The sequence below is a fragment of the Venustampulla echinocandica genome, assembly GCF_003357145.1.
Source record: "Venustampulla echinocandica strain BP 5553 chromosome Unknown scaffold_4, whole genome shotgun sequence".
NCBI classification, from domain to species: Eukaryota; Fungi; Ascomycota; class Leotiomycetes; order Helotiales; family Pleuroascaceae; genus Venustampulla; species Venustampulla echinocandica.
The window spans coordinates 790,646-818,426 of NW_022474209.1; the positions used below are offsets into that span (position 1 = coordinate 790,646).

At 47.7% G+C, this 27,781-nt stretch overlaps 10 protein-coding genes across 10 annotated transcripts; 4 read left to right on the forward strand and 6 right to left on the reverse strand.

Annotated features, from left to right (window-relative positions):
• Window positions 1-646: 646 nt before the first annotated feature.
• On the reverse strand, window positions 647-1,021 carry BP5553_06555 (uncharacterized protein; the record flags this gene model as incomplete). The annotated part of the gene is made up of 1 exon (XM_032015178.1): window positions 647-1,021. The coding sequence occupies one exon, from the start codon at window positions 1,019-1,021 to the stop codon at window positions 647-649; it is 375 nt and encodes a 124-aa protein (XP_031868599.1).
• A 1,277-nt stretch (window positions 1,022-2,298) lies between these two features.
• On the forward strand, window positions 2,299-3,135 carry BP5553_06556 (Uncharacterized protein; the record flags this gene model as incomplete). The annotated part of the gene is made up of 1 exon (XM_032015179.1): window positions 2,299-3,135. The coding sequence occupies one exon, from the start codon at window positions 2,299-2,301 to the stop codon at window positions 3,133-3,135; it is 837 nt and encodes a 278-aa protein (XP_031868600.1).
• A 1,950-nt stretch (window positions 3,136-5,085) lies between these two features.
• Window positions 5,086-6,215, reverse strand: BP5553_06557 (uncharacterized protein; the record flags this gene model as incomplete). The annotated part of the gene is made up of 2 exons (XM_032015180.1): window positions 5,086-5,537; window positions 5,591-6,215. The coding sequence occupies 2 exons, from the start codon at window positions 6,213-6,215 to the stop codon at window positions 5,086-5,088; spliced, it is 1,077 nt and encodes a 358-aa protein (XP_031868601.1).
• A 1,233-nt stretch (window positions 6,216-7,448) lies between these two features.
• Window positions 7,449-9,286, forward strand: BP5553_06558 (uncharacterized protein; the record flags this gene model as incomplete). The annotated part of the gene is made up of 6 exons (XM_032015181.1): window positions 7,449-7,503; window positions 7,550-8,349; window positions 8,448-8,567; window positions 8,620-8,729; window positions 8,781-8,910; window positions 8,960-9,286. 6 exons carry the CDS (start codon window positions 7,449-7,451, stop codon window positions 9,284-9,286), a joined length of 1,542 nt encoding a protein of 513 aa, XP_031868602.1.
• Window positions 9,287-12,202: 2,916 nt separating this feature from the next.
• BP5553_06559 (uncharacterized protein) lies at window positions 12,203-14,350 on the reverse strand (the record flags this gene model as incomplete). The annotated part of the gene is made up of 6 exons (XM_032015182.1): window positions 12,203-12,304; window positions 12,360-13,223; window positions 13,276-13,578; window positions 13,636-13,695; window positions 13,752-13,983; window positions 14,034-14,350. The coding sequence occupies 6 exons, from the start codon at window positions 14,348-14,350 to the stop codon at window positions 12,203-12,205; spliced, it is 1,878 nt and encodes a 625-aa protein (XP_031868603.1).
• An 839-nt stretch (window positions 14,351-15,189) lies between these two features.
• Window positions 15,190-16,329, forward strand: BP5553_06560 (Uncharacterized protein; the record flags this gene model as incomplete). The annotated part of the gene is made up of 1 exon (XM_032015183.1): window positions 15,190-16,329. The coding sequence occupies one exon, from the start codon at window positions 15,190-15,192 to the stop codon at window positions 16,327-16,329; it is 1,140 nt and encodes a 379-aa protein (XP_031868604.1).
• A 628-nt stretch (window positions 16,330-16,957) lies between these two features.
• BP5553_06561 (uncharacterized protein) lies at window positions 16,958-17,772 on the forward strand (the record flags this gene model as incomplete). Its single annotated transcript, XM_032015184.1, has 3 exons — window positions 16,958-17,134; window positions 17,259-17,615; window positions 17,668-17,772. The coding sequence occupies 3 exons, from the start codon at window positions 16,958-16,960 to the stop codon at window positions 17,770-17,772; spliced, it is 639 nt and encodes a 212-aa protein (XP_031868605.1).
• Window positions 17,773-18,489: 717 nt separating this feature from the next.
• BP5553_06562 (uncharacterized protein) lies at window positions 18,490-19,518 on the reverse strand (the record flags this gene model as incomplete). The annotated part of the gene is made up of 3 exons (XM_032015185.1): window positions 18,490-19,099; window positions 19,190-19,414; window positions 19,478-19,518. 3 exons carry the CDS (start codon window positions 19,516-19,518, stop codon window positions 18,490-18,492), a joined length of 876 nt encoding a protein of 291 aa, XP_031868606.1.
• Window positions 19,519-20,108: 590 nt separating this feature from the next.
• Window positions 20,109-21,863, reverse strand: BP5553_06563 (uncharacterized protein; the record flags this gene model as incomplete). The annotated part of the gene is made up of 2 exons (XM_032015186.1): window positions 20,109-21,523; window positions 21,581-21,863. The coding sequence occupies 2 exons, from the start codon at window positions 21,861-21,863 to the stop codon at window positions 20,109-20,111; spliced, it is 1,698 nt and encodes a 565-aa protein (XP_031868607.1).
• Window positions 21,864-23,816: 1,953 nt separating this feature from the next.
• On the reverse strand, window positions 23,817-25,074 carry BP5553_06564 (Uncharacterized protein; the record flags this gene model as incomplete). The annotated part of the gene is made up of 6 exons (XM_032015187.1): window positions 23,817-23,917; window positions 23,963-24,033; window positions 24,159-24,232; window positions 24,285-24,788; window positions 24,882-24,957; window positions 25,028-25,074. 6 exons carry the CDS (start codon window positions 25,072-25,074, stop codon window positions 23,817-23,819), a joined length of 873 nt encoding a protein of 290 aa, XP_031868608.1.
• Between the last annotated feature and the right edge of the window lie 2,707 nt (window positions 25,075-27,781).

Consider the following 27,781-nt stretch of genomic DNA (forward strand, 5'->3'; position numbering starts at 1 on the left):
AAGAGGAAGGTCTCCAGCCCATGTTTGAAGAGAATCTCGTGTCTTCTTATTATGGACTAAATATCTCATCAAAGTTGATTTGCCTAATCCAGCCTTTCCAGTCACCCAATACGCTCCCTTCCTTTTTTGAAGCCAACTCTGGAAACTGCTCCGAGGCTGCTTCTTATTATTTGCGTATATCCAGTCAAATGTTGTGCTGTGAGCGCGAACAATTTCCTGCTCTCTGTCTAACATTGTGAGGAATTCGAGTCGGCGGAGAATATGCTCTTGAAAGGATGTCATTCTTTGCTTCTCGGTCATTTGATCAAATGATTGGGAAAACATTGCAACGTCGTCATGGCTGTCCCCACGCCAATGGTGCTCTTTGATGGTCTTTAGGACTTCTCGCTGGTTGCGTCTATTCTCTTCCCGCATCCTATCTAGCCCATCCCCGATATACGTTGCCTTCCGATCAAGAACTGGGAAGTGCTCGAGCTGCTGTTGGGACAAGGTATCGACTTTAGTTCTGAACCGTGATTTAGCATGGCACCACAGAGATAAAGGTGGGGATTTGACCTCAAACAAAACAACAGCTCGGTATGGAGGGCTTTCCTGTACTCCGACAAGCGATTGACGATGTTATTGACCTCCTCCTCGCGCCAAGCGCTCAGGAGGGCTTGCCGAAAGCTGTTCCACTTCTTATGCTTCCCTTAACCCTGATAACTTTTAGAGCAGAAATCAGTTTTCCAGCTTCTTCTGCACATTTTGTGTTGATCACTCCAAGCTCTTTCTCAGCTCGTCCTGAACCTCCATGTCCGAGGGAAGGATATGCGGTCGTTGAGACAATCTGGTGACGGAGATCCTCTTGAAGTCGCCCATTTAATCGATTTAGGTTACTGGCAATTTCTTGGAGATCGAGATGCTGAGATGAAGCGCCATCCACGGAATGATAAATCTCTCGACTTTTTGAGATCAATTTGGCAGCGAAATCTACAAACTGAACGATGTTGCCCGCAACACCCAATGCTGTAAATGGGTCCATGGGAATTGTGAAGTGCGACACATTTATGGAATGGAAAATGCGGGGAGGCAAATCTTAAAATCATGGAAGGAAAAAGTGACGTGTCGAGAGACTGTGTTCTATGAGGCTGACAGCAAGGCGTCTAAAGGAGGCCTTTCGGTCGGAACATAGGCCGGCACTGACCACCAGGTCCAGTTGCGAAGGCGTCCGCACTCCTGCTGACCATTCATTCCTTCAAAAGGGGAATTATATGTAACACGCTCGCCAAAAGTATAGACTAGCCACACGACGTATCGCCTTAATCGCAATCGCGTGGGCTGCGGATCGTGTGGACTGTGGTTACGATGTGGGAGTTTCAGCCTTGGTACATTGTGTGCGATGGCTGTCACAAGGCGTTTTGCACATTGTCCCCAGTCTTGTTACAATGCTCATGAACGTGATTAAAACAGTTGGTATAAACGGCCAATGGAAGTCGTGGTATCTGTTGAAAAAGCTAAGGTCAATCTTTAAAGATTGATGAAGGAGCCAGATGAGGAATTGGTTTCTATGCTTCTGTTTGGACTTTTGAAATTATCCTTTTAAGACAGGTCGCAAGCAGCCGTTAGCCAAAGAGTAACATTATTTTTGCGTCAATCATCCCTTCTTTGCCTTCTCCCCCAAAATTTCAACCCCCCTACCATTGCTCCTCTCAGTCTCGCCCACTTATATTGGTAATTGGTAAGAAGTTCTAATCTAACGGGTCCTCACCCAGTACAGCAAGTGCTCCGTCGTTCGTCTGTTCTGTCATACTAGGCACGATCTGCGGGAAATACGCTGGCTATGCAATCGAGATGCAGCTCTTATTTGGCCACTGACATTGGTTCTGGTAATACCGTATCAGAGAGACGCACTATCTTCAGCTATCCTACCAATACATTTTGGATGCAAAAAGAGAGTATTACTGGGAGTGGAGTGGTTGCAGCTAGCTGCCTTAAGACAATACGGTGTACAATAATTAATAAAACGGCAAGTGGCTTGCAAGTGGCTGGCTGCAGCTACTCCGTAGAGGCATTTTGCTGCTTCCGGGTTAAAAAGCAAATAGCATGGCTTATGGGGCTGATACATCTTCCAATCATGGTCACCAAGTGTCCCATCGAAATATTATGATCTACACCTTGTCTTCACGTGGACAGCTCGTTTTATTCTTACCTCTCAATTTGAAGTGATTTTCTCTCCGTGGTATGAAGTACTCCATATTTAATTCCACTCCCCTGGCATTCAAGATTCAAGACCAGAAGTAAGTACTGGTGCTTTCAACCATGGCTTCTGCAAAACAACCAGCTCCGAGTCAATTATCAGGTGCCCGACCGCCTCCAGTTCATGCATCAACCTCCTCGAGCATTATACACTCAACTGAAAAGCGCTTCATCGATGAGAAGCACATACCCCATCCAGACGCGAAATTCCCCGACCATATAGCAGTCAACATACACCCATCACAGTCCGAAATCAATTTTCCTCACGAAGGAGATATTCCACCCAACGGAGATAACCCCCTCCAAACCTTCCACGCCGCGCTAGGCATTCCACGCCCACGCCTAATCAAACTCAAACCCCGCCGCAACCTACTAGGCCGCAAGAAGCCCCCCCCTCCCCACGAGGAAAAACCAAAACAACCCAAGCTCACCCCAGCAAACAAAGGTGTCTATCGCCAAGTCCTGAGCAACGAGCGCCGGTCCCGGTTTCGTTACTCCTTCTGTGATGGTCTCCTAACAGGCGCAATATTCCTCCAGATACTAGTCGGAGCAAGTGTAACAGCCTTCGGCGCCGGAAGCGTGAGCCATATCCTCATCACAGTATTCGGCGCAGCGAACACAGCTTTGGCAAGTCTGTTAGCTGTGATGAAGAGCCAGGGGCTGCCAAATCGCTTGAGGCAGGATTGGAATGGATGGCGTGAACTTCGAGAGCATATTGAGGAGAAGGAGAGGGAAATTGATATGTTGATGCAGGGGCATGCGGAAGGGGCCGCGAACTTGGATGTCTGGGCCGCCGTGAGGGAAGTAGAGGCGAGATATAAGACGATGAGGTTGACGCTAGAGGCTAATCGTCCGGATACTTATATCCAGGTTCCGCCGTCCATTTCCTTACCTAGGTGAGGGAGATGGAATAGTCTCTGGGGAATACTAGATGATTCAGGGCCTGGAGTATAGAGTTCGGGGTGCGAAGTCTCCCGTTGAGTTTTGTGAGCAGTTGCCACGGGGGGCAATTTAGGACTTTCAGCGTATACCTTGCCGTTTATATGTAATAGGTGCGAATTTGGAACATTCTTTATCTGTCCGTTTTGAGCTGTTGCGTTACAGAAATGAAGCAAAGGCAAATACTAAGCTTGTGGAATAAAATGGTAAAGATGAATTTAAATACTTTATGCAAGCTAGATCAACGAGGCATGGATTGGATTGGATTGGATGAAAAAGGGGGGAAAGAGGGTACAGCAGGCGTAAGTTGCCAATTCTCGATTTCTGTAGATGAGAGAAATATAAAGAGCACTGGCTACTGTTATTATATCCAAATTTTTATGTTAAACCACTTGGTATAATGGAACCACAACACAGGCAATTGCGGTCTCCATTTAGAATTTCCCTATGAGAAGCGCGATCAGAGTTAAGGAATAAATTTGTTGAAATTCATTTGTATCTTGGGCCTCCTGTTCTCGGTTGCCGGAAGGCCCGGAACGTCCCATGGGCAAACAAGTTTGGCATGAACTCATCAAATCAACAGAAAGATGGTAACGAGAGGAAGCGTGGGGAAATACCCGGGACTCTTGCTGAAGGCCGAAGGACCGCTCTGTGTATATATATATTTTATTCCTCGTTTAATGTTAGGCAAATACGGCCACAAGCCGTCAGCCAACACCTAATCCCATCACCAATCATATACGCAGCCCAGCAATCGCAGACATCTCGTTGGGTTCCATCTATCCTCCTACTCGATCGGACGGAATAGATTTACGAATTAATTCGATCCATGACAGGCTGAACGCTATATGGCCAGAACATGAGAGCTCCGACGACGGGAAAGTACCTAAAAGCACACACGGATTAGCCTTCATATTCCAGCTTCAATTCCCCGCTTACTCGTATTGTTTCAAACGAAAGTACGCAACGCAACGCCTTGATGTCCTCGCTGTGCTGCGCTTGCAACACATCGCGAGATTCGGCTGCGGAGAACGAGATAGCAGCCGGATATCTTACATCAAAAACGTGCCTCCCACGCGCCGCCATTGGGCTCCCCACGCCACTGGTGCTCGACCAGATGTCTTCGTCGAAACATGCGAGTTCATTTGACGGAAGAGCAAGGGCTTCGCCGCGAGGACACGAGTGCGGGTGAGGCCGAGGAGTGGTGCCATGGTGACGGAGTGTTCGGGTGGAGGGAGAGGGAGGGAGGGATGGACAAGGCAGAGAAGAGGTAGACTCGAGTTTGACGGTAGAAGGAGGACGAGGTTCTTGCTCTTTCTTATTATAGGAGACAGTGAAGGAAGTTAAGGATAACTTTGGTACCTGGGTATGTATTGTAGGTACTACACAGGTACAGTATGAGAGTGACGAAGGGGGGGAGGAAGGAAAGAGCCACTGGACATCCTCTCTTCCCCAACTATGCGTCTTTACCAAATCCGGACTGTCACTTGTTGTCACTCACTATCCCTCGTCCTACTGGTTGGAAACGGTGCGGGGAAGGGGCGCTGGAACTTGTGGTGTATCGAAGAAAGACTGCTAATTAGCTAAATTAGCTATTAATAGTGACCCCGGATAATGGGGAATGAACGGAACCTAATAATGCCGCTTATGCACCCCGCGACAGGGGCAATATTGAAGTGGGGCGAGTGTTGCAATTGACTACAACCAGATATATTATTTAAATACATGATGATAGAAGTGAAATAGTGACTGAAGGGAAGCTGGAGATGCGGAGAACAGTGATCCGCATATTGGCTATGTGTTGTTATGTTCTAATCCCATGTTAACCGAAACATAAGCAGCGCTGCAAGCACGAGAATATCGGGTTGAACCAAGCAGAAACTCCTCGCGCGACTAAATTTACCACCGACATCAAACTACCTCCTCAGGCGGAAGCTTCTCCCCTACAAAGGTAACCGATCCATCCTCTGTAACATCATACGTTCCGTCGCCCCACCAAAGCTTCGGCTCGTCGAGCGGCACTCCGTCTTCCCCTGCATGTGAATACAAAGCCGGTTGTTGACAAACAGATGTTTCATTGGTCTCTTTCCACCTGAGTTCGAACTGTTGAGGGGATCCCAGCATCCGCATTTGTAGGGTCACGGCGTCGATTAATGCTTCGGTGACGTCCTTTTGTGTATGTCCTATGAAGGCACGCCCACGGTAGCTACCGCCTGGACAAAGCATTTCTGGTTTTCCGACTGGGCGGAACAATTTATCCAGAAGATCGACAGTGTTCTCCATCTTTTCTATGTTGATTCTTCCATGTTCCAAGGCGATCTGGGATGGGATATTCGCAAGGGTTCTTGAGAATTCTGGGCTAACTGCAAATTCAATGTCAGTAGTGTTCAAATCGAGTGTGCAGTGAATTACTTACACTTCTTTCCCTTGATTCCCTCCAAGAAATCTTTTAGATCCCTTTGGACCGCTGGCGAGAACGGAAGCAGGGTGGATTCTGGATCGCTATCAATTGATGTCTTTGCAAGGCCAATGGAGATTGCGATATGTTGCGCGGCCTGGAACCGAGTGTTTTTATTCCGAAGTAGCTTTAGAAGAGCTGCTGTTGAGGCGCCCCCCTGATATCCAAGGGCTTCTAAATATTGTCCGAACTTATCATCACCTCCTGGTTCATTAAGTACAATATGAGGCCACTCTATGTCCCAAGCCGAAAGTCCATGGAAAACCGATGTCATATCAGATTTCCAATCCGGGCTTGATGCATCTGATAGGACGTAGATCGGTGTCCATCCTGGAGCCGGGATTGACTTTAGCTCTGGCTCTGGCCTTGGCATTGCCAGCTGTCGTAAGTTTGCTCTCGCTTCATCTGTCAAGGGAGGCTCCTCTGGCTGGGGCGGGGGGGCTAGCTGTGCTCGAAGCTGTGTATTATCTGCGCCGAAAGCTCGAAATTTGAAGTACAAATATATCGAGAGACAGGCTAGGCCGGCGATCAAAAGACATGTTGGCAGAAGTGCGGCTAGAACTGCTACGGCTACTGGTCTCATATTGATGCAACGATGGTTAGGGAGATGGATTTAGAAAGTGAGAGAGTGGAAACAAGTCGATTTGGTCACAAAAGGGGCTGTGCAGCATTACTTGCAATTCGGATTGAGACCTTGCGTGTCTATGCCCTTAAATAAGGGTATAAAGGCGTCTCGGGGTTGTTTGCTGAGAACAAAGGTCCTCTACGGTGCATATTTTTGGCCAGATGCATCTCCCAGTAGCTCTTGGTCTTGATAAAGGGCCACGAAATTTTCCAGTCCAGATACGTTTGTCTCGGGGCTTGGTTTGAATGTGGAGTATTCCTCCAGCCGCCACCTGGCCGGTATGGCTCTAGCAGCCAAAGCGGAGCATGACTATGCGCTAAAACATATCAAAGACTACGAATGGTTGCTTAAGTCGTTTGATTGATCTCAAACACATCTCGTATTTGCAACCGATCAGCACTTTGCCGTAAGTCTTATTATAGAGCATCCCGAATTCCCGATTCGTAAAGATATCATAATGTTTCGGAAGCGGCTACCTGAACCCGAGATCCGACGGATTCTACAGGCCTAAAGGCCTGTAGGATCTAAAATAGAGGCGCCTGGCCGGGCGTTTGTTCTCAGCCCCTACATCTTGGGTTATGGCACCTCCGACACCTGGTGGTAATGTTCCCAAAGCTACTGTAGCTAACCGGTCCTAGACAACCAGCCTAAACCAGTCACCAATATTAATCCAAACGCCAGAGATTCCAGCTATGACTCTACTGCTTTTCACTCCTCGTGAGTAAATCCTCACAGTCCTCGGTTTCTTGGTAATTATCTCAAATGGCACTACGATCTGAGAGTACCTTTGTACTGGCTGGAACTAGAGCCAACCAATCTAAGCCCTGAAAGCCGAGTTAAGTAAGGCATAGTACTCAGTCGCAAATCAGACAAGCCTAGAATTCATTTACCAAAGGTAGCCAGTGCTTGACAAAATTTGGGCACGTCCTGTGAAATGCATCATGTCTCGGGAGTCGAGTCGGGTGCTTGCATTTTCCCATGGGCGGCTCAACGCTAGCTTAGTCCTACATTTCTTGTAATGGGCTAGTAGAATTTGCTTTCTAGTTAGGGCGGGGAATTTTACAGCAGACGGAAGTATACGTGAAGATACTCTCTTACCATTTCAAATCTCTATTGATATCCAAACGTGAAGATACTCTCCTACCATTTCAAATCTCTATTAACATTCAAACAAACTTTTGTCTAGTCAAAATGGCCCTAAAAATTAACATTTCCATCCTCATTGATTTGGGGATGACAGGGACTGGTAAGTGTGCCCCTCCTTCGCCATCTTGCATACTAAAAGCTGCCAGCTAGAGAGTACGCAATACGCCAACCGGCTGGCGAATTTAGTTCAGTTAGGCACCACAGATTAGACAAAGTGCCCACCCAGCTGTCTTACGGAAACACCAACGAGGTCGTTCCGTGGGGGAGTGCTTGTCAGACAAACCATGGCATCAAAAAGCTTTTCAAAGGAAGCTTTGCGTTCAGCCAGGACAGTCGCACTTCTGAATTGTCCAAGAAATGGATATCAGATTATCTCCATCAGTTCTGCTCCCATATACTTGATGAAGTATTGATTAGGGAAGGGTTCACCAGGGAGCAACTCAACGCAAAATGGTGTTTGACGATGCCCGGCTGCTGGAGTGATCATACCCAGTTGGATTTTAAGATGCATGCCGGCAACGTTCTGCGTAGAATTCTACCAGAATGTGAGGTCATTGCAGATGTCACTGAATCGCTAGCTAGCTGCGAGTTCTTGGCGCAAAGTTTCCGGTTCCCAAGGGGTACTTGGGCAATTACATGTGACATAGGCGGGGCGACTTGCGACACAGCGCTTGCTACTATGAACACAGATGGAACGGAAGTGCCCGAAGTTTTCCCTGTCTTGAGCACAGAGTGTTCCAGCACCAGTGCGAGTGTTCAAGTTGTAGATCGCCTCCTCCACCGCCAAATCATGAAGTTGCAAGGTAGTATTAACACTGAGCAATTCAAAGATTTAGCTACACAGTTAGTGGATAGCACACCATGGAAGTGTGCTAGGCATGCCTTTGATGGTTCGGCGGATGTTATATTCACAGCAGAACAGGACTTCGGAAAGCTGAAGCGATCTGTGGGTGGGCTGTCTATTGACGGCTCTGAGATTAAAATATCAAGATATTTGGGTCTTTTACCCACACTCAACTACTTGGAGACCCCGAACACCCTCAGCTGACCTCCTACAGTCGAACAATGGAACATATCTTCGTACCCTTCCTCGATGGCCTTTGTCGTGAAATTGACGAGTGTATTCGACTTATGGCGGAGCGGACTGGTCGGCATTCAAAGCCGGTGAGTACCTTCCGCATGCTGCCGTGTTATGCTAAACTTAAAACGTTCATAGAACATTATTGCTCTTTGCGGTGGCGGAGGTACCATGGCGTACCCGCTAAAGCAGCTGAAGTTTCGGTACTCGCACATCGAAATCAAGGCCTCTTCATCGACGGAGGAATCGTTAGTGTCTTGTCCATTTGTGTCAGTGTATGGGCATCTGACATTTTCTAGGCGTCTTGCCACCATAATTGGGCATAGCATCTACCGATCCCGATACGCCATGGATGATTACTTCGGCGAGATCGTTATGGGGGTGTCTTCTGCCAAAAAAGTATCAACTCCTCAGATAACCTGGAACGAGGTAAGTAAGTCTTCAATACAAGAGCAATGACATAGCTTACCATATTCAGAAACCGACCCGGACGACTGGGTTCGATTTCAGCTCACGAAAGCAAACCGCTCTTCATGATTTCATCGTATACAGAAAAGACTACCTCGAAGCTCTACCCATATTGATGGACATTTTGAAGAAGGGTGTCAGCGAGCCGTGCCAATCGAAGGGAGTCTTGGTCATACCTTTGCGTGTTACTTTGAAGGCAAAGTTTCTTCACAAGCAAAAGTACTTCATCGAAGTTACCTGTAGCGAACAAGATAGGTTCAGCTTCAAGGCTTGTGACGCCGAAAACCCCAGTGTAGAATTTGATTTGGTCTGGGATAATTACGACCTTGGATGTTAAATTTCGTGCCATAGGGCAATATTGAAGTGGTTCCGTACGTCTAGTTTCAAGATATGGCAAAGTTTCACTCTGAAATTGTAATAACCCAAATAATGCGTCCAATCCCGTAAGATGTCAACAGTGCCAGCTTCTAAACTGATATTACCGTCTGATCTTTGGAGCGGCGGCAGAAAACACCACCTTAGCCTCAAACATACTTGTTTGGAGACAGCATGACCATTCATTCTAACTACTATTCATGGTTTTGCAACACTTTCATAGACTATAACACCCCAGCGAATCTGGAATTTGTTAGTCTTGTGAGTCAGGCGGGCGTTTTCCTTGATCCGCTCTGTTCCCAGGTAGAAAAGACAGTTCGCTATGTGAATCATTCTAGAACTATTTTCTCCGTTTCCGAGTGTACGTGTCCACCTGCATTCTTGGTGCCCGATGAGAATTTTCCTCTAGTTAACAAACAAAAGCCTCCAGGGAGCTTAGGGGGGTCTCTCCTTGAAACAGTTCCCCCGTGATGCCATCTAGGTCTCATACGGCTTGCGGTTTGTATTACTATAGGGGAGAGTCTGAGTCAGGAGCTCGTCCTGGTGTACGTGCTAAATAGGATGTTTGGAGGAGCGAGCCTCGCTCTAGACCCCAGCTATGAAAAGGAGCCTCTGGGAAGAAGGCTGTCTAAAATTAGCCGTGCAGCCATGCTTCTACCGTTCTATGGTGGTAACGCCCAAGTCTCACGGGCCTCTACGTTTCGTATTGCTTTGCGGGAAGATGATTTGAGTCAGGAGTTCGTCAGGCTGCAACAGCTGTGGGCCTGTGGCCATAGCTGGGGCCCCAAGCCTGTATGTAAAGTAGATAGGGATATCCGCTCCTTGTACTCTCTGAATATATATATATATATCCCGCCTGGCAGAAGAACAGCGACCATAATATCATCAACTCTTAAAGATTCCATCTTTGTATCACCAACTCCACAGCCTACCTGTTACGTCAAATTCATTCTCCTCAAACATATATATCATTTTAAAATTTCCAAAATGTTTCCAACAATCTCCGCTGGTGATATCATCAAGATATGTAAGATAATCATCACCACAATCAAACGCTGCCGGGCAGCTCCGTCAGCAAAAGGCGACCTCGCCATTTCCCTTTCCCAACTTTTGGATGCCACCTCCCTGCTGGAATCGTCCATGGTCCCATACATTCTCTACGAGGATCAGTGCCATAAGTGGCTCGCATCCCTCAGTCGATGTGCAGAGACGGTTCAAAAAGTGGAGAAGAAAATGCTGCCAGCGGGACGAATCAGGCCTGCAGTTAATTTCACAAAATATATTGTGTCCGGCCAGTGGAGTTTTGAAAAGGATGTGAGGAGATTGCAAAGGGAGGTGGCGAACATGGAGGGATTGAAAATCAAGTAATTTCCCTGCGAGGTTGTTTTTGGGTCACAGTAAAGACTAGCGCTAGTTTCAGGATCCAAGAAGAAGCAACGAGAAGAAGTGGCTTACAGTCACTGAGAAATCCTGGCAATGGTACCAGCTACGAGAGTAGCATGGATAACGATTACCCATCGACACAGTCCAAGGCCACATAATCCGACAAACTAATCCCGACGCACAAAATGAGAAGGTTTCTAATCTGCTGGACAGCCTGTGCTCTCTCAGTTGGCGGAATGGTTGTTGGGAGAGAAGAGGAAGTGATGGTGATGGTGGGGGTGGTGCTATTGTTGTTTGTGGGAGGTTAATAGATAGTCGGAAGTTTCGTTTGTGGGTGATTTGTGTGTTTTGAGGTTGAAATGTTTCCACCTGGATATCGTCCACATTGGTTTCCTTGTTAGACGTCATCTCGATATTCTGTCATTACTCTTAGTAAAATATATTCAATCCTTAATTCCATGTCCTCTAACCTACTCATTGTATATGTAATTATTATTTTAATTCTTCAGTCTTACTTTAATAATTTCGAATTATACTTCTTACTAAGATCGTAGAGTAAATACTTTTGTATCTTATCTTGGTCTGTTAGCCATGCATACAGGGCCCCTCTCCCCTCACTCTGCGTAAAAAGGAGATATAGGGCTTAGAGAAGCTTAACAAGGCGCCAGGAGGCAGCGGGGATACATCCAAAATAATTAACTAAGTGTTAGTCAAGTCACCCCCGCTTATTCCCAGCAAAACCTACAAGATATACCAACCTCCACTTCCTTACCACAAGCCAGAGGTAAACCCTATACAACTTTAGAGCGAGCAAAAAGTGATTTATTTAAACTTCTCGGGTATAAATGCCAGCTGCTAAAATGAAAAGCAAAGTATCGGGGTGTAACAGTCTGCCAAATACATTATGCTATAGTGAGTTATATAAGATAGGGGGAATAATAAACTAGGTAAGGAAAGTAAAGTTTAGCCAATATTATTATAGTTTAGATTAAGATATTATACTTAAGTTAAGTAGGTTATAGCTCTCGATTTAATAAGAAGCCATTTTACTTATACGAAACTTTATTTTTAATTATCGATTTTTTATAATACTATAGTTTATATACTATTATAGTTTTACTGCTATAGTTTTACTACTTCAAATAATAAATGAATTATTTACAGTTAAAGGGCAAGAAAGTAGTTATTCCTCTTCTTTGTAGTTACAAAGTATACCTAGCTAAATATATTTCGTTTTTATATCACAGTAATTAAAGTACGCCGCTATATAAAAGTTATCCTTTAATTATATTGTTTTACAATATCCCGTTCTATATACCCCTAATTTGTTCAAACATACCTAGTACCCTCTATCACTTACAATGAAACCGCAAACGAATATGAGATAAAGTAAAGTAAAACGTATTATTGCCTGGCCGCCGGCCGGACGACTGGTTGGCTCATGTGGAAAAGCGCACGCGAAATCTGGAACCCCACAAAGTTCTGTGAATGGTTCTTAGTCGAGATTCTTATTGACTGCGCCTAGGAGGATGCATCGCAGATGCTGGGCAAAATCCTGCGTTTGATCTAGGTCTTGGAATGTTTTCGTATCGACGATCTAGAACTTGATTAATGATTGAACTTGGTTTGGAAACGGTCATGAAATAACTTACATCGCGAACGCCATACTTCGTCTTGAGATCATTATCCAGCCGTTTTAAATACTCAGCTGCTTCTGGATCATCTCCAACCTGCATGAACTGAACCCCCACCTGCGATTTTGGAGCATGCATCTCGTCCAACTGCTTGGCAATGTCCACCAACTGCTCTTCGGTAGTTTCCGGGTCGTCATCCTTACCGTCTGTCAGAACAATGATGTTCAATGGCTTGGGTTTTGTGGCTTTCATCCTTTTTCTTGTTAAGTCGAAATACTCCTGGTAGTTGGCCACGTACGGGCCTAGGATGGTTGCAAGTACAGGCTCGAGGTAGGTGCCGCCAACGCCCTGCTCGAGATCGACTCCTGCGAGAAGGTTGAGCACTTCTTGTCCATTTGAGATATTTGTTTGGTCTAGATGCGAGGAGATGAGAAAGTGAATGTCAACGCCGTCTTTGTCGTGCTCTGAAGCAATATTGGCAATATATTGTAGACTTTTCGTCAGGACGTCCCATCTGCTTCTGGGGTTTGAATTCGCTGCCTCTGAGGAGCTGGCGGCCATTTGCATGGATCCGGTGTCGTCGATTACGAAGATGGTGTCGAAGCGAGCCAGCTGACTGAACCCCGCGTTTTTGTCTTTCTCTATTGTCCCGATTACTTGATCCGGGAGGCGAAGAACTGATATGATCTCTTTGCTACCAGTAAGGTCTGGAGTGGGTATGATCTCCAGGCCCAGTTTTCGTTTGATCATGTTCACGATCACTGTAATTGAATGTCTTGCCTCATTCGCGTTTTTGAACTTCACCATGTCTCGATGATTGGCGTCGATCTCAACTGGTGCAATCTCGGTTCGGAAGGGTATGGTTCCTGAAGTTCGAGTTGTCTGCCAATAAAGTCAATAACACGCAGCACCTGCTGTAAGAGACTGCACGTACGACTTTTGAAGGGCCGTCAGCCTTCTTCTCGACGAATAGAAGAACCTCGAAATTCTCTTCTGTCTTGATGTGGTTGAACAACATGTTGAGCTCTGGAAGCTCCCGCGAAGAAGTCTTCAAGTCTGTGATGAAGTTCGTGTTCATTCTGGTGATTCCTGAGATGATACTCGCCACGGGACTGATGAAGTCGGCATTACGACTGCCCTGGAATGGTGTTCCAAAAAAGGCCACTCCTTTGACCATGTGCTGGATGAACGCGTATTCTGGTTTGACCGCCGGCTTCTCGAAGGCGAGGACTAGGGCCTGGTCGTGTGTTAGTTGATTCGTTTCTGAAGATCTAGTTAAGATGGCTTAGCATACCTGTTCAACAACAATGCCACCAAGGCTGTGGCCAACAATGAATATGGGCCGTGTACATCCCTTGAGTGATATGTCAGCAATTTCTGCGGATGAACAATCATTTGACGAATGCTGACCGGAGGTCTGTCTGCAGCTATGTACTTGAGGATTGATTCAGCCGCATGGTGAATGGTCTTCAGTTGACCCCCGTCAAGGACCTTGGCGTCATACCCAAGTGTCGAGAATCTACCGCGCACCCCTAGGTTGAGACATTGTTCTGGAAGGGAGTCTCTCGGCCACATGTGACCAGATGCGTCGCACACCCACGAACTAAAAGCATCGCCCCCAACTCCGTGGACAAAGTATAGGCTGTGGCCTGTAAGCGGGGGTTTCTGCGAGACAAAAGCCGGGATGCTTACTCAAATTGAGCATTGTTGTGCTCTGCTAAAGTAATCGAGCCAATAAAGGAGTCGTCGATTTCGATCTTGGACTTTCCTCCGCCTATAGCAGGAACAAAGTCGGAGCCGTTGAATGACAGAGCATCTCTCCTCCTGGCCGGGTTGATGGTAACCGTGGTGCAGAGAAAGTTGCCCGCTGATTTCTGTGTATCTTTGACCAACGGGTAGACAAAAGCATCGGCATTCCTGAGTCGCATGTCAAAGAAGCTCTTGACATCTTCAGTAGTGGTAAGCCGGGGCAGATTCCGGACGACGATGGCGGATTTGTTAGGCGACATTTTTGTCTGACTTGAAGTAAATACTCGTATTGAAGAGCAGCTCCGAAGAGAAGGCTGCGGTGCCAAGTGCTACATATTTAAGCAACGCAGCCCCGATCGAAGAGCGCAGAGCCTCTCCAGTCGACGCCGGGGAGGGCGTGAAGAGGGCAAGGGGGCCAGAAGTGCTCACCGCGAGCAGGTGCTTTGATTCGCCATGGCTAGATCAATTCAGCCTTTGGTTCGCTAGTTTTGGCGGCTGAAGCTTGTGTCAATCAATGAGCATATTCCATATTATGCCACAGCTCTGTCTGAAGCATGGCTATTGGTGCATGTTCGCCGTGACGTTGACGAAGGTTGTGCGCCATAGCCAGCACTGCTCTGGTTGACTGGAGGGCATTATTCTAGCGCATGCAGTCAGACTCTCCGGGTCTCACTGGGGAAGAAAAAGGAATATGATAACAATAACCGGAAGAATGTCCCAAACCGAACCCCGAACACAGCCTGCCTCTGATGTCAAGGTACATAAGGCACATACCTTAGGCAGGTAGGTACTGTACATTCACATGCTTCTATGACAAAAGCTACAAAGGAAGACTTCCATTGTTCGTTCTGCCTCGCTGGAGCGGCGATTGTGCACATCCCTGGCACTGACGCGCAGCAGCGGGCACCAGCCACAATTCTTTCATGCCGAGATGAACATGAAGCACTGCCAGTGTTTCAATTTCTGGAGTCTGTCCAGTGTGTATGTATATCTATCGACCTCAATCAATGATGAATCGTGGCATCGTGCCGGTGGTACCAAGTCATTGTCGCAGCTCAATTGATGATTCCCCGTCTACGCATTGATTCCAAACGTCACCATGCATCTTCCAGTCATGTCGAGCGACACGAAATCCAGCCGGACGAGCCTCGCAACCACCATCACGATGGCTACAGAATTTCCAATTCTGGACACAATGTCTACGCTGATGGATCCCGAGCCTCCAAGAATTGTCTTGCCTCCTCCGCCCTTCCATCTCCGGATCGCGTACTTCGTCAGCCTGTGGTCTTTCAAGGCTTTCTTTTCATTCTGTCTCGGTGTGAGCCGATTGTTCCAAAGGCGAAGGGCGGGTTTATTACGACCGGAAGTGAAGGCGTATCAAATACGGCCGGACCTCAAAAACCGGATATTCCGTCCAGAAGGGTCTGAAAATGAGAAGCTCCCACTCTACTTGGACGTTCACGGCGGCGGCTGGGCCGTCGCTGATCCAGAAACCGACGATGAGTTTTGCTCCTTCATCGCCCAAACCTTCAACATCATCGTGGTGTCAATCAACTACCACAAATCACCAACCTACAAATACCCCCACGCGGCTGAAGATATTGCTGCGATTGCAGATGCAGTCATCAATGACAGGACTCTGCGTATCGACGAGAAGAAAATCGTAATCGGTGGTTTCTCCGCTGGTGGAAATCTCGCGTTTGCTGCAAGCCAGCTGGAGATTCTGCGAGGCCGAATTAGTAGTATAGTGGGCCTTTATCCCGCATTGGATCTTTCTGAAACGCTGAAAGCCAAGCTCGAAAGGCGTCCAAAAAATGCGCCTTATGATATTTTAAAGACAAGTGCGAATTTCCTAGATTGGGCCTATGTGCCGCGAGGTGTTGATAGGAGAGATCCTTTGCTCTCGCCTTGTTACGCTAGGCGCGAAGACTTGCCTCCCAACGTGTATCTTGTTGGCGCCGAGTATGACATGCTTTGCTATGAGGCGGAAAGGATGGCCGAGGTGTTGGCAGCTGAAGCTGGGGGTGAAAGACGAGACATGCCATCAATACCGAAGGGTGATGGGTGGCAGCAGGGCAATGTGAGGTGGGAATGTGCTCGAGGAAGAGATCATGCGTTCACACACATCACCAAGCGAGGGAGAAAGGAGAGAGAAAGGGTGAAATTCTGCCAGGAGATGTATTGTCGTGTAGGAACATGGTTAAGGGAAGAGGTATGGGCGGATAGTTCTGTACCTTGATATTCAACTTTTTTTGATAGACAAGCATCATCGTCATGGCCGTCGCGTGGAAACTAGGGGTGACGTGCTGCATTTCAACAGACGAGAGCCCTGAAATCTAGCGACCAACCCCCCTAAGAACCGGCCGCGAGTGCCTAGACCCGAAACCCAAGGCCAGCTTGGAAGCCATCCGGGAGACTAACAAGAAACACTATGCTTTGCCGACAACCACTCTATTATATCCCCATGTTTTATTAATGCAGCAACGAGCACATCTGCAGCCTCGCTGCACCGCTGCAGCGCGTAGGCTGTCATTTCATTGCCTAGGATGCGACACCAGTTACCGCCGACTGTCGCTTCGGTGAGAGGATTGGGACACAGTTGTGGCTTTCGGTGTGGTGGGGTGGCTGAGCTGGCAAATGCGCCTGCAGGTTTCACACTCGCAGCCTCATCACCTGCCTACGAACAAATCCTGTCAATCATTTCCAGTATGATTTCAGACTCATATCAATTAATTTCATTATTCGCTACCTTCCCTTCCCTCAAACCTGCCTCATTGCCTCTTCCCAGAGCACCACATTGCTCTCAGTCAGCACATAATATCTATTCTTAACAGTTCCAACACTTGAAGCAGTTCGTCGCATCAAAGATGGCGGTCCTCGCTAGATGGTGGATGATTTTCAGTAGGATATCGACGATGCCGTGGATGTGTCTCCAGGCAGCAATTGAGCAAATTCTCCAAGAGGACGATGCCCTGAAGCAGGAATCGCGGCTTCTAAAATGGCAAACGCTAAAGAACTCGGAGCTCCTGAATGTTAGTTTCATTGTAAGTCATCATTCCTTTTCCTCTGTCCCATGACAAGCCTTTGAATGGCCAAGAATTCATCCCGAATCAATGCGACTTAAAGCGAATGCAACTTCTTGATTTTCTAAATCTCACACCTCAACAGGGAACCCTGATCGCCTCCGCCTGCACCGGCTCAATACAGTGGTCTTCATTGCAGACAGCGCACTGGATTGTATCTGCTGCCTGGTACGGCACATTAGTATTCAGCCTCATGAGCGTAATGGTGGCCTTCTACCTCAGCATCCTGCTCTCCAACTTCTCCATCAACCCTAGTGGTCCAAAACTCTTGCTCCAAACCCTTCATAGGAGCGGAAATAAGCGCAAAGCGAGATGGGGAAGTCTGTTTGCGCTGCAATTGCCGCTTATGCTGTTGAGTTACAGTTTGATTGCGTATGTGATCGGTCTAGCGGTTATGGTTGTTCAGCCGCTTTGGAGCGAGCCTTGGGGGGATAAGAGTTTGGTATGTGTGGGTGCTCTGCGAAGGAAGAGTGATGCGCTAACAATATCTCAAGATTGCGATTTTCTTTTTGATTTTTCTGACTTTGTCGATTGGTGGTTTTGGTGCTGTTTGTCAGTTTATATACGTCCAATGCGAGGAAGTGCTGGAGGTTGAGTGAGGACTTGAGAGCTGGGAAAATATGTTCCATATTGCAATTCATAAATAGTAACAGTTAGGGTTGGTAAACGGCGAAGCCGCGGGTTGGGACTAGAGGGTCAGGATTATTGGTTAGGGCTTGGGGTCAGTGGTCATGGATTAGAGTTAGGAGAGAGGTAAAGTCTTGCTGTCCCTCTATGGGTCTAACATTCCGTGGGAGTTGTGGATTCTCAAAACTCCGGTTCCACCTCGTCTCCAATTATCGTCATCTTCGGGTGTGTTGGCTTAATAGGATACCGTGAGCTATACTTTCTAAGTTTGTTGTCTTTCCACTAGTGCCAACAACAATATCTGGGCTATCGTTCGCAGATCATGGGCGTCGGAAGATTCTTAGTTCACACAATCAACCCTCTAAAATCTTAATAAGCAAGGATTTCCCTAAATCCAAGGACTAGAGTGCCGGATTTGGATTTACCCCGAAAATCTTTTTAGATTCGGAGTACTACAGTTTCAAGTATTTCTGATTGAAAAATTACACCTCGGAGTGATTGCGTCTAAAGTATAATACCTAAGTATATTATAAGGTAGCGTCAATGCTTTATTTATATTTCAAGCTAAATTAGTCCGAATTGCAAAGTATACTCCAGTAGCTGGCGTAGCCGTTATCTCAAGACTTCTAGAGGCTTTTTCCAAACCCTCAAGATATCACAACCTCGACTTTCTCACAACCCGTCAACCCTTACACACCCTTCCTCTCTCCCTTCCCTGCCAACATCCTTCTCAATTTAACCAGCCCAAACATCCTCGGCAACACCAGGTCAAAAACCCAACCACCCAACCACCGATGCACAAATTCAATGATGCCCGCCTTATTCCCCCTCCAGAACCACTTTTTCGGTGCACTCTTCAATGCCTCTCTCACAACCCCCCTCGCATACTCGACCGTATCCATGGCCTCCTCTTGACTATGACTAACCCTCCTCTCAAACTCGCCTTCTATAGCCGTATATAAGCTACCCTCCGGTAGCACCCTCTCCGTCCTCGCAATCCTACTCTTCACACCCCCCGTAACGACGACCATAACACGCACGCCATAGGGTTCGAGTTCAAGACGCAGGGTATTAGAGTATGCGTGAAGTGCAGCCTTGGAAGCGTTGTATACGGATCCAAACACGTAGGGAACAATTGCAGCAACGGAGCCGATGTTGAGGATTAGAGAGGGGGAGGCGGTGATGAGGAGGGGTGTGAAGGCTTGGGTTATGGCGACGACGGCGAAGAAGTTGGTTTCGAAGGTAAGGCGGGCTTCGGAGAGGGGGACGTCCAGGGCAGGGAGAGTGAGATTGCGGCCGCTAAATTCCAGTTAAGTACTCGCTCTTTATATAGGTATGGTGTTTTAAGGTTTGAAACAAGGGATCCCCAAAAAAAAAGCGATTACTTACGCGTTGTTGACGAGCATATCCAGCCCCCGCCCCTGAACCAATTCCTCAACTTCCTTCCGCGCCATAGCAATACTTTCTTCACTCGTGACATCTAAACTGACTGTTGTCATACCGATATCCTCCAGGTCTGTAATGGCGCTCCTGGAACGCGCTGTGGCAATAACGTGTAGTCCATTGGCGTGGAACTCCCTGGCTAGGGCATTTCCTATTCCTCCTGGGGCACAGCTAGGGTGTTCCACAGTTAGCCTTGTTCGCGGGATTCTATGTCGTGGATGATGGAATGCATACCCAGTTATGACAACAGTCTTCTTCCTTTCAACCGCAGACATCGTATTCTCTCTCTGCTAATTGATGTTGATGTTGCTAAACTCACAGAAGCCCAGCTGCCTCGGCGTTTAGGAACCGTGCTCATGCGGGTAGATAAGACATACGAGTGCGAGCAAGTACGAGTGCCAAGTACGCTAATCCCCAATACGATTTCACTAAAGGGGGACCTTCGCTTAAAAATGAGGTTATTCTCACATCAGGCGAAGGAGTGCTTCAATATATCTTCGTAGAATTAGAGTTAAATTTTAATTTATTCTCTCCAACTTTTTTTTATTCTCAGCTACCACATATTTTGTATTTCCCATGTTATGCTGCCAGAAAACGAAAAATAGTATTAAATATAGAAATTTTTATCTCGAGCATAGGAAACAAATGGCTAGACGACATCGAAAACATATCTGTATGTTCTTAAACAACCATGGGTGTTAGCCCATGGATGCTAAGATATGTTATTGTTCGAGCAACCAGAGGATTACATAGTAGTTTTAGAGTCCCCCCCCACTAGATCGTCCACAAGTTACTCAGTCTTCTGCAGCGCGGAATCGTGATTGGCACCGCCCAGGCCATGCTTCTGAGCGGGTTCCCCACCAAGTTACTCTCCAGACGGAGTAGCGGTAGGGCGCGGACCATACTCATTCTGTGAGGAACTTGAAACGACCGGTAGGCTGAATCCTGATGTTGTGCTGGAACTGGAACTACTGCTGGAGGATGTTGGGAGCCCTAAGTCGGATGTTACTGCAGAAGTATTGCTAGGAACAGCTGGTATATTAGTGTCCGATGATGCAGGAGAACCGTAACCACCGCTCGAGGCACTGGGAACTTCGAAAATTGATGAGGTGGGTGGGAAAGAAGTACTACGGGTCATCGATGGAGGTGGCGGGCCTTCAGTTGGCCTAGTGATAGTCGGAGCAGTGAGGGTTATGGTCAAAAATGTTGATGGGTTTGATTCGGTGGTAGAATCAACAATAGACGATGAATCTGTCTCAAACGACGACGATGAGACCACAACACTCTCTGAACTCCAGGCACCAGAGCTGGTCATGGGAGTTGGAGTGGCGGTACCAGGCCTGGTAATAACAGTGGTTGTTATGTTCCATGTAGGGAATGGAACTGAAGACGACTTAACAGTAGCTGTTGGAAATCCTTCCGAAGCTACGGACGTGAATATCGATATGCTGTCATCAATTGAGCTTGGTGCAACGCCATCCGCAGATGACACTGCTGTCCCTGATGGAACTGAGTACGCGGGGCGGCTGGTAAAAGCGGTTGAAAATGTCGCCAAGCTGGAATTTGTGGTTCCAGATGGAGCTATGCTTGTTGCACCACCATCTGCGGATGATGAAACCGTGGTTCTAAAGGAGAATGAACTCAGGGGCCCACTGCCAGTAGCGGTCGGCCGGACCAGGGATGTAGAGTTCGAAATTGGAAACGGAGCTGCACTCGTCGTTGCATCTGAGCAGGAAGACGACCCAGTGCTAAGAAATACAGAGGATGTAAGTACAGAGCCTGTGGAATTCCCCCCATAGGACTGTGATGGGGAAGCGGAAAGCCCAGTCGATGCACCTGAACTTGGAACGATACCACTGGCAGTCTCTGTGGAATTGGCTGTTGGGAACGGTGGCGTAACTGATCCAGTCAGTGAGGGAACGGGGTCTGTGATAGTACCACTTGTGAGAATACCGCTGGAGACTGTCGAGGCTACTGCTGAAGAGTTGGTATCCGGGCCAGATTGTGTCGCACTCGGAGATTCGGGGACAGTTACAATGACGGAAGATGTAAAAAAGATTGTTGAGCGAACATAAGTGGTGGTGATAAATGTTCCTGAGGGCGGCACCGATGATGCTGTGGGTCCGAGGACAGAGGAAGAATTGGATGCCCCGTATGATATTCGTGCCGAAGAGGATGGTGAGACAAATGAAGTCGTGGTTGTGTCACCAGTGACGATAATGGTTGGCGCCGTGACGGTGATAATAGAAGTACTTGTTACAGTTGACTCAATAGTGGAAGCTTAAACGTATCACTCGTAAGACTTAGGGTTATGTGCTGGTGGATAAGGTCACTTACTAGCTTCCGATGTCAAACTTGTCCGGGGTTCACCTGAATTATCGGACGAAGAGGCGATGGAGCTGGATTTCGTGAGGGTAGGTCGTGGACCGTAGCCTCCATAGGTGTAGGTGTCGTGTCCATCCTGTCTATCATAGACTTTGTAGTGGTGCGGAGCGAACTTGTCACCTGCAATACCTTTACGTGGTAGAAACCATCCAGGAAGAGCCTGAGCGGCAGATATCAGGGATATAAAGATGGCAATTGACGCGAGGCCAATGCTTGACGAGGGATTTGCTCTCATATTGACTAAACCTGAGTTGGGACTCGATCAGCAGATATAGGGTTATTCGACGATGGGGAAGGGGCAAGGGAATATCTATGGACTAGACACCTTGCTAGGGCAATGGGATGAATATAGGTACGTGTGTGCAGCCACTTACAATGATGTGATGTGACCTTGTAAGTGATGCCTGCAGGACAAGAAAGACCAACGAACGTGGTGTGCTGCTTTAAAAGCTCGAGAGTGAGAGATTATACGAACTAGATGACTCTCAATATGCCTCGAAGAGAATGGAGACTCGAACTCGAAGGGTCAAGCAAGGGGAGCAGTAGGGTTGGAGGCGTGGGACAAATAGAGAACGAATGGAACTGTGAAGGAGGGATGTTCTGTATATAAAGGGAGCAGATAAGAGAAGAATTGAATAAATATGTTAGAGTGGGGGGGGGGGGGGGGGGGGGGGCGAGATGCTCCGATTGTGGAGTTCCTCATTACAAGGCCACAGCCTTTAGTGTAACGTTGTTGATATTGAGCTCCAGGTTGGGGTAGAAGAGTGTGTTGCGGGTGGCGGGTTGTAGAGGAACGACGAAGCAGAATTTGCCAGAAGAGTAACTAACTATCACCTGAACTACAAGAAAAGACATGTAACCGTAACGTATATTCCATCATTGTGTACACTCAACCACCATATATTAATATCGAGACGTTTCCTTCTCCCATCCTCGGTAACCATAGATGCATATACGCAGAAATAATCTTACACATATCTCCATTCCGTGTTTCATCGTCATCTGGCAGCCCGTACTCGGGATGGCAACTAGCCGTTGTAAGTATTGGGATCTCGACATTTCAAAAGCGAGCCGACCTAAAGGAAAAACCCAACCCAAAGCTTGCCGGAGAATTGACAACATCCCGTTTTCTGTACGACGCTCTTCTGGACGTATCGATTTTACTGCCCTGGACAAACCAATGATAGCTCGATATAAAGGTACACTGGCGCGGGAAGCCGGGTCCCCAATGCAAGCTCCCGAGAGATATGTAACATGCATATACATATATGTGGCTTGCAGATCCTTTCCGCCGCCGTGTTTCATGAATTGGTGACATGGTGAAGGGCTGGATCTGGATCTGGAAACTGGCATCTGGTACGGCCAAGTTGTGCCTGGGTTTTGCAACGTTATAACTGCCAACGGGAACTGCCTTAGCCTAATCCACCTTCGCCAATGCAAGGATACATATCACAACTTCCGATAGCCAGGCCGCATGATCTTGCCGCAACAAACGGGTGTATGTCGTGCTACTAAAAGAATGGAAATATACGAACTGCCAGGTAGGAAGCCTCGATCCTCCACTAGAGTCTTGTTTGACTGTTGTCAATTGAGCATCTGGATTGGTGATATTAAGCAAAAGAAGGCGGGGCAAACAGATATCGCATTGCAAATTTCACGGCTTCAATAAATTTCGCGGCTGCCACTCGGCAGCCCACAATTCTCCAGTGGGCCCCCACAGAACAGATGAAACAAACAACCCTCCGACGAATCTTCATTGATAATACTAACGGTGGATCCCTCAGGCACTGGCCTCTGGGAGGATTGCTCAACCCACTATCAATAGTCGTTGCACAGCGGTCATGAAAAATTTAATTAATGCATTTCTTTGCTGTCATTCGATCACGTATCAAGCCTTCCGCATATGAAGCTGGGCCTGCAAAGTTTGCTCACGGCAGTAATACATGTCGCAAGCCTTGAATCCAATTCCCACCAAATCTTCAACACGCCATGCTTGCCAAACCTCGAAAGCCAATTCATTTCGAATTATACAGGACACATCGCTCACGACATGAGATGGGATAATTTGTTGGCATCTTGCACTTGGTCTAGTGGCACTAGAAACTTAAAGTGGCCTGCAAACGATCTAGAGGCCGAGTCGTGATGGTACCGGATAAGCCCACATTCCGGGAGATTGCATTTACGCCGTTTACTCAGACTTTTTCACGTCCTTTCCTCCCTTGGGGGTTTGCATTTCTGTCATACTAGTGTTGTTGTTTTCAATGTCGGCAGCCCAAAGTGCCGCACCAACTAGGAGGTGTCAGTGGAATCAAAATGCGGTGAAAGGGAGCTTACCCGTGTTGGTGAAAGAGAAGAATATTGAGGCAACCGGGATGAGTTCAAGTAAAGTCGCCACGGTTCCAAACCTATTGCTATGTTAGTCCAAAACGTGGAGGGAAATTGGAAGTGCGGTTGTCATGAAATAAGCGGGAAGTGGCTATTAAGCGGGAAAGGAATTTGCAGTGCGAAGCATCAACAATCAGAAGCTTACGCTGTATAGGGAGCAGTATTCTCCTGCAGCCATTGCTCTCTCTTGGAATTCGACCATTTCTTCAGTTGAAAGTACTTAAGCAAGTTAGCACCTCAATTCCGCCAGATCTACATCGGAGCTGCTTACTCGGGTGTGTGCGGAAAGTCCTCTAGTTTTCCCTTGCAGAACCACAAACAGCACCGTCCCCACAAGAGGGATAAAATTCAAAGGTAGATACATCACATATCTAATAAGAGCCTTGGGTGTGAACTTTTCAAACGGCGACTTAATAAGCTTCCCCAATTTCGCAATGGGATCATTAAAATTCCCCGACCGCAGTTCTCGCCCCTCAGACACCACGGAGGTCTGATTCCGCGCAACTAGAACTCCGTCAAATGTATCGACCAAAGCATCGTGTATCAGGAAATTCCTCGAGAGGAGTGTAATGATTGTCGAGCTCTCACTTAACGTAAGGAGCACGGTCGTGAGTACGGCGACGGGTCCGTTGAAGAGGACAAGAATGGAGAGCTGGGGTAGGTATGCGAAAATAAACATGAATGCTATTACCCCGACGGATAAGGTCATTGTTGGCACGAGTTTGGAAATGAGAGGCTTCCATAATGTACTATGGCTCGCGAAATAGAAGATGCCCTTGAACCGTCAAAATATTAGCAGGCTGCTTCTTTTTGATGTGATGTTTTGGATGGCTAGCGGGAAACGGGAATATTGCCATTGTCGCCTTACTTTGATGGGATACAGATATGCTCTGGATTTTGCTGCTTGTTCTGCTAGGGCTTTGGCCTTGTTGAAGTCTTCCACCCTGTATCGCTCATACTAGCATTAGAATTGGCATCCGCATACGCATCGAGGGGGGGGTTTGCTGTACTCACGCGACTTCTTTCGCCTTGGTCTTCACACTGTCGAGTTTTCCGGTCATGATTTATTTTAATTCAAAATACCGCAACGATTCATTAAATGTGGTTGAGAAAATAATGTGAAAAGGGTTTGAAGGAGTTGTGGCTGGCACTGGCAACTGGCATATCACCACAACGCAACGTTGTGGTGACGTGAGGGATGGTTGATTGATAGAGTGACGTCATCGTTGGCCTTGAACTCGAGTCGAAGTCTGGAGCGTAGACATGTGACTTAGGACTCGCCATAAGTAAGTCTTTGATTAGTCACCCGTTGGTGACATCAATACAACAAACTTCCATCCAAATGTCCTTCTCACTTGACTACACTGTCAAGCCACGTATCGTTGCACCTCTAACCGCCTTCCCAATCCATCATCGGACGCTACTATCCCCACAAAGCCACCTGTCCCAAAACAACGGGTCGGCAATCTGTTCAATCTGCCGGCCCCGGTGTCTGGGGATAGTCGCGATATTAGCCTACACGAAACTCGATCGCGCTTCCAAATACCGTACCGTGGTGGTGCTGTGTGCCTCGTGCGGGGTTCTACGAGCGTTTTGCGATGTACTGCACGTACATATAACCCCGGGAAACGACGGTGTGATTGCTCTTCTAAGAGGTGACAAATCATGTATCTGTAGGTAGTCTGGTTGTGTGGGCGAAAATATCACTTTTGATATTTGAAATACTCTGCATGTTGAGATGGAGAAGAAGGTAGGCGATTGTTGATGTTTTATGCATCTTTCTTTTGGCTGTGTATAGGCGGGGGTGGATGGAAAAGGGGGAGGGGAGCTATGCGTGGCACTGGAGACACTGGCTTTCCCTACCTGGTGAAGCAGGGCAAAGGGTAGTTGGGATTGAAGAGGCCGGTGAGTGAGAGGCAATGGTTGAGAAGCCTTGTAAGATGGGCGAGGTGCCCAATGAGCGAGGCTTCATCGTACTCCTGAGTTCCAGATGCAAGCACTCGGGGAAAGCTCCCCTTATTGTATAGACGAAGCGCAACTCCATGATGCCAAGGCTGCATCTATTATCCCATATGAGTTTTAATTCTCGGATCGAGCTTGTTTGGGAGCTGGCGATGATTTGAAACAAGCAATGGCTCTTGGATGGCTAGTGTCGTGGCCTGATAATTCCTACCCTCGCTAGGTGTTGCTGCTTGCTGGCTCTTGGTTGACTACAGAATGGGTTGAGATTTATCCTTGTCGTACGATGGTGGCTCGTAGCTCGGGCGCCTTCCCTCCTTTCTTTGAATCCTTCGAAATCGGAATTGTTGATGGGTAGTTTCCTACATCCCGGTATTTGGTCGCCGCGAAATACCTGTCACAGCCCCTTGATAGAGGCAGCTTTTTTCAAGTTTTGGCTATTTCTCAGCGATGACGACGCACGGGGAGCGAGCGCAAAGAACAGCTCAGTATCTTGATAGCTTGAGATATTGCCACAGCGGAAAAATTCTTGTATAGAATTCCGGCATCGCATTAACTGCGGCTCCGCGGAAGGAGATCTCATTCTGCATTGAATCATCGTTCATTTGCACTGTTTTGAAATGTGTGTTCCTTGCGACCATACTGGTTATTATCTAATAGCCCACAAGCTTCAAGAGCGACAATGAGTAGCGCAGCTAGGGCGAGTTGGTCAGCTAACCCGTTCACCTTGGCCTGTGGCACTTACCTCCCATCTAGTCCCAGCTTTGAAGGGAAAGTTTCTGGCTTCAATTTTTACTACCCCACCGGAAGTATTGAGTAGATTTACCGTGGAGGGGGTGTCTTAGGAATCTCGCGGTATATTTGCAGCTGGATCAACCTAGCTCACGAAGTTATACACTGCTCAGCCCCGTGCCATTCTGAGATGAATGCTCTCTTCCGTCCCTTCTTCAGGCGCGGATGATGTGGATTTCATATCCAGTCCATGTTACCCGTAGACGGATTATGTCTGCAGTTGGAAGGTTGTACACACCTCGGATAAGGGGCCGCAGAAACATGATACGAGCAAGGAAATGATTTCAGATCTGTGCTTTGGAATCATCAAATCCTCCATCAGGCAGCATTGCACGCGCAATTATCCTTGCGATGCCTTTGGCAGCCGGCAGCCGGCAGCCGGCGATAAAGGGATGGCCTTCCACACCCTACCACGAGGCGGGAGACCTCCTTTCTAGGAAACTGCTGCGTTCTAGCCAGCAGCGCATGTGCAGCCTTCGTCGTCTCAATTATCCGCGCTTATGGTGGTGGTGTGGTGGTGGTGTTCAACGGGTGTCAGCCTCGCTAGCAAGGCTGACGCCATGGGCCGCCCTCCGCCCCGCCTTCCTTCCTTCCTTCTCCAACCCCACACAGCAAGGACGGGGTCACGGGGTATGGCGACATCACATCTCGTCGTCCGTGGCGGTGGAGCATTACTGCCTGGAGACAGGACCTATCTCCGACAATTATCACGGTGTACTTCGTACTTCGCACATGATATCGCCCTCCTAAGCATTGCCGAATTATGACTTCCTCTTCTCCTGGAATTGATCCCCTCCAAAGTCAGATGGAAGGGCGCACTACCCCGTACTACCAACTTTTCATGTGCCATCTCCCTCTCCCCTTGACAAACCTTGATCGTGCTGCTGGTACATGTACAGTACATGTACCGATCTCCGCTGCCCATCATGATATCATCCCTTGGGGTTCCTAACGGGAACTGCGGCTCCTGGGGGCTCCCCGTAGCCTGCACCAACCAGACGGCGCCGGTTCCTGGCG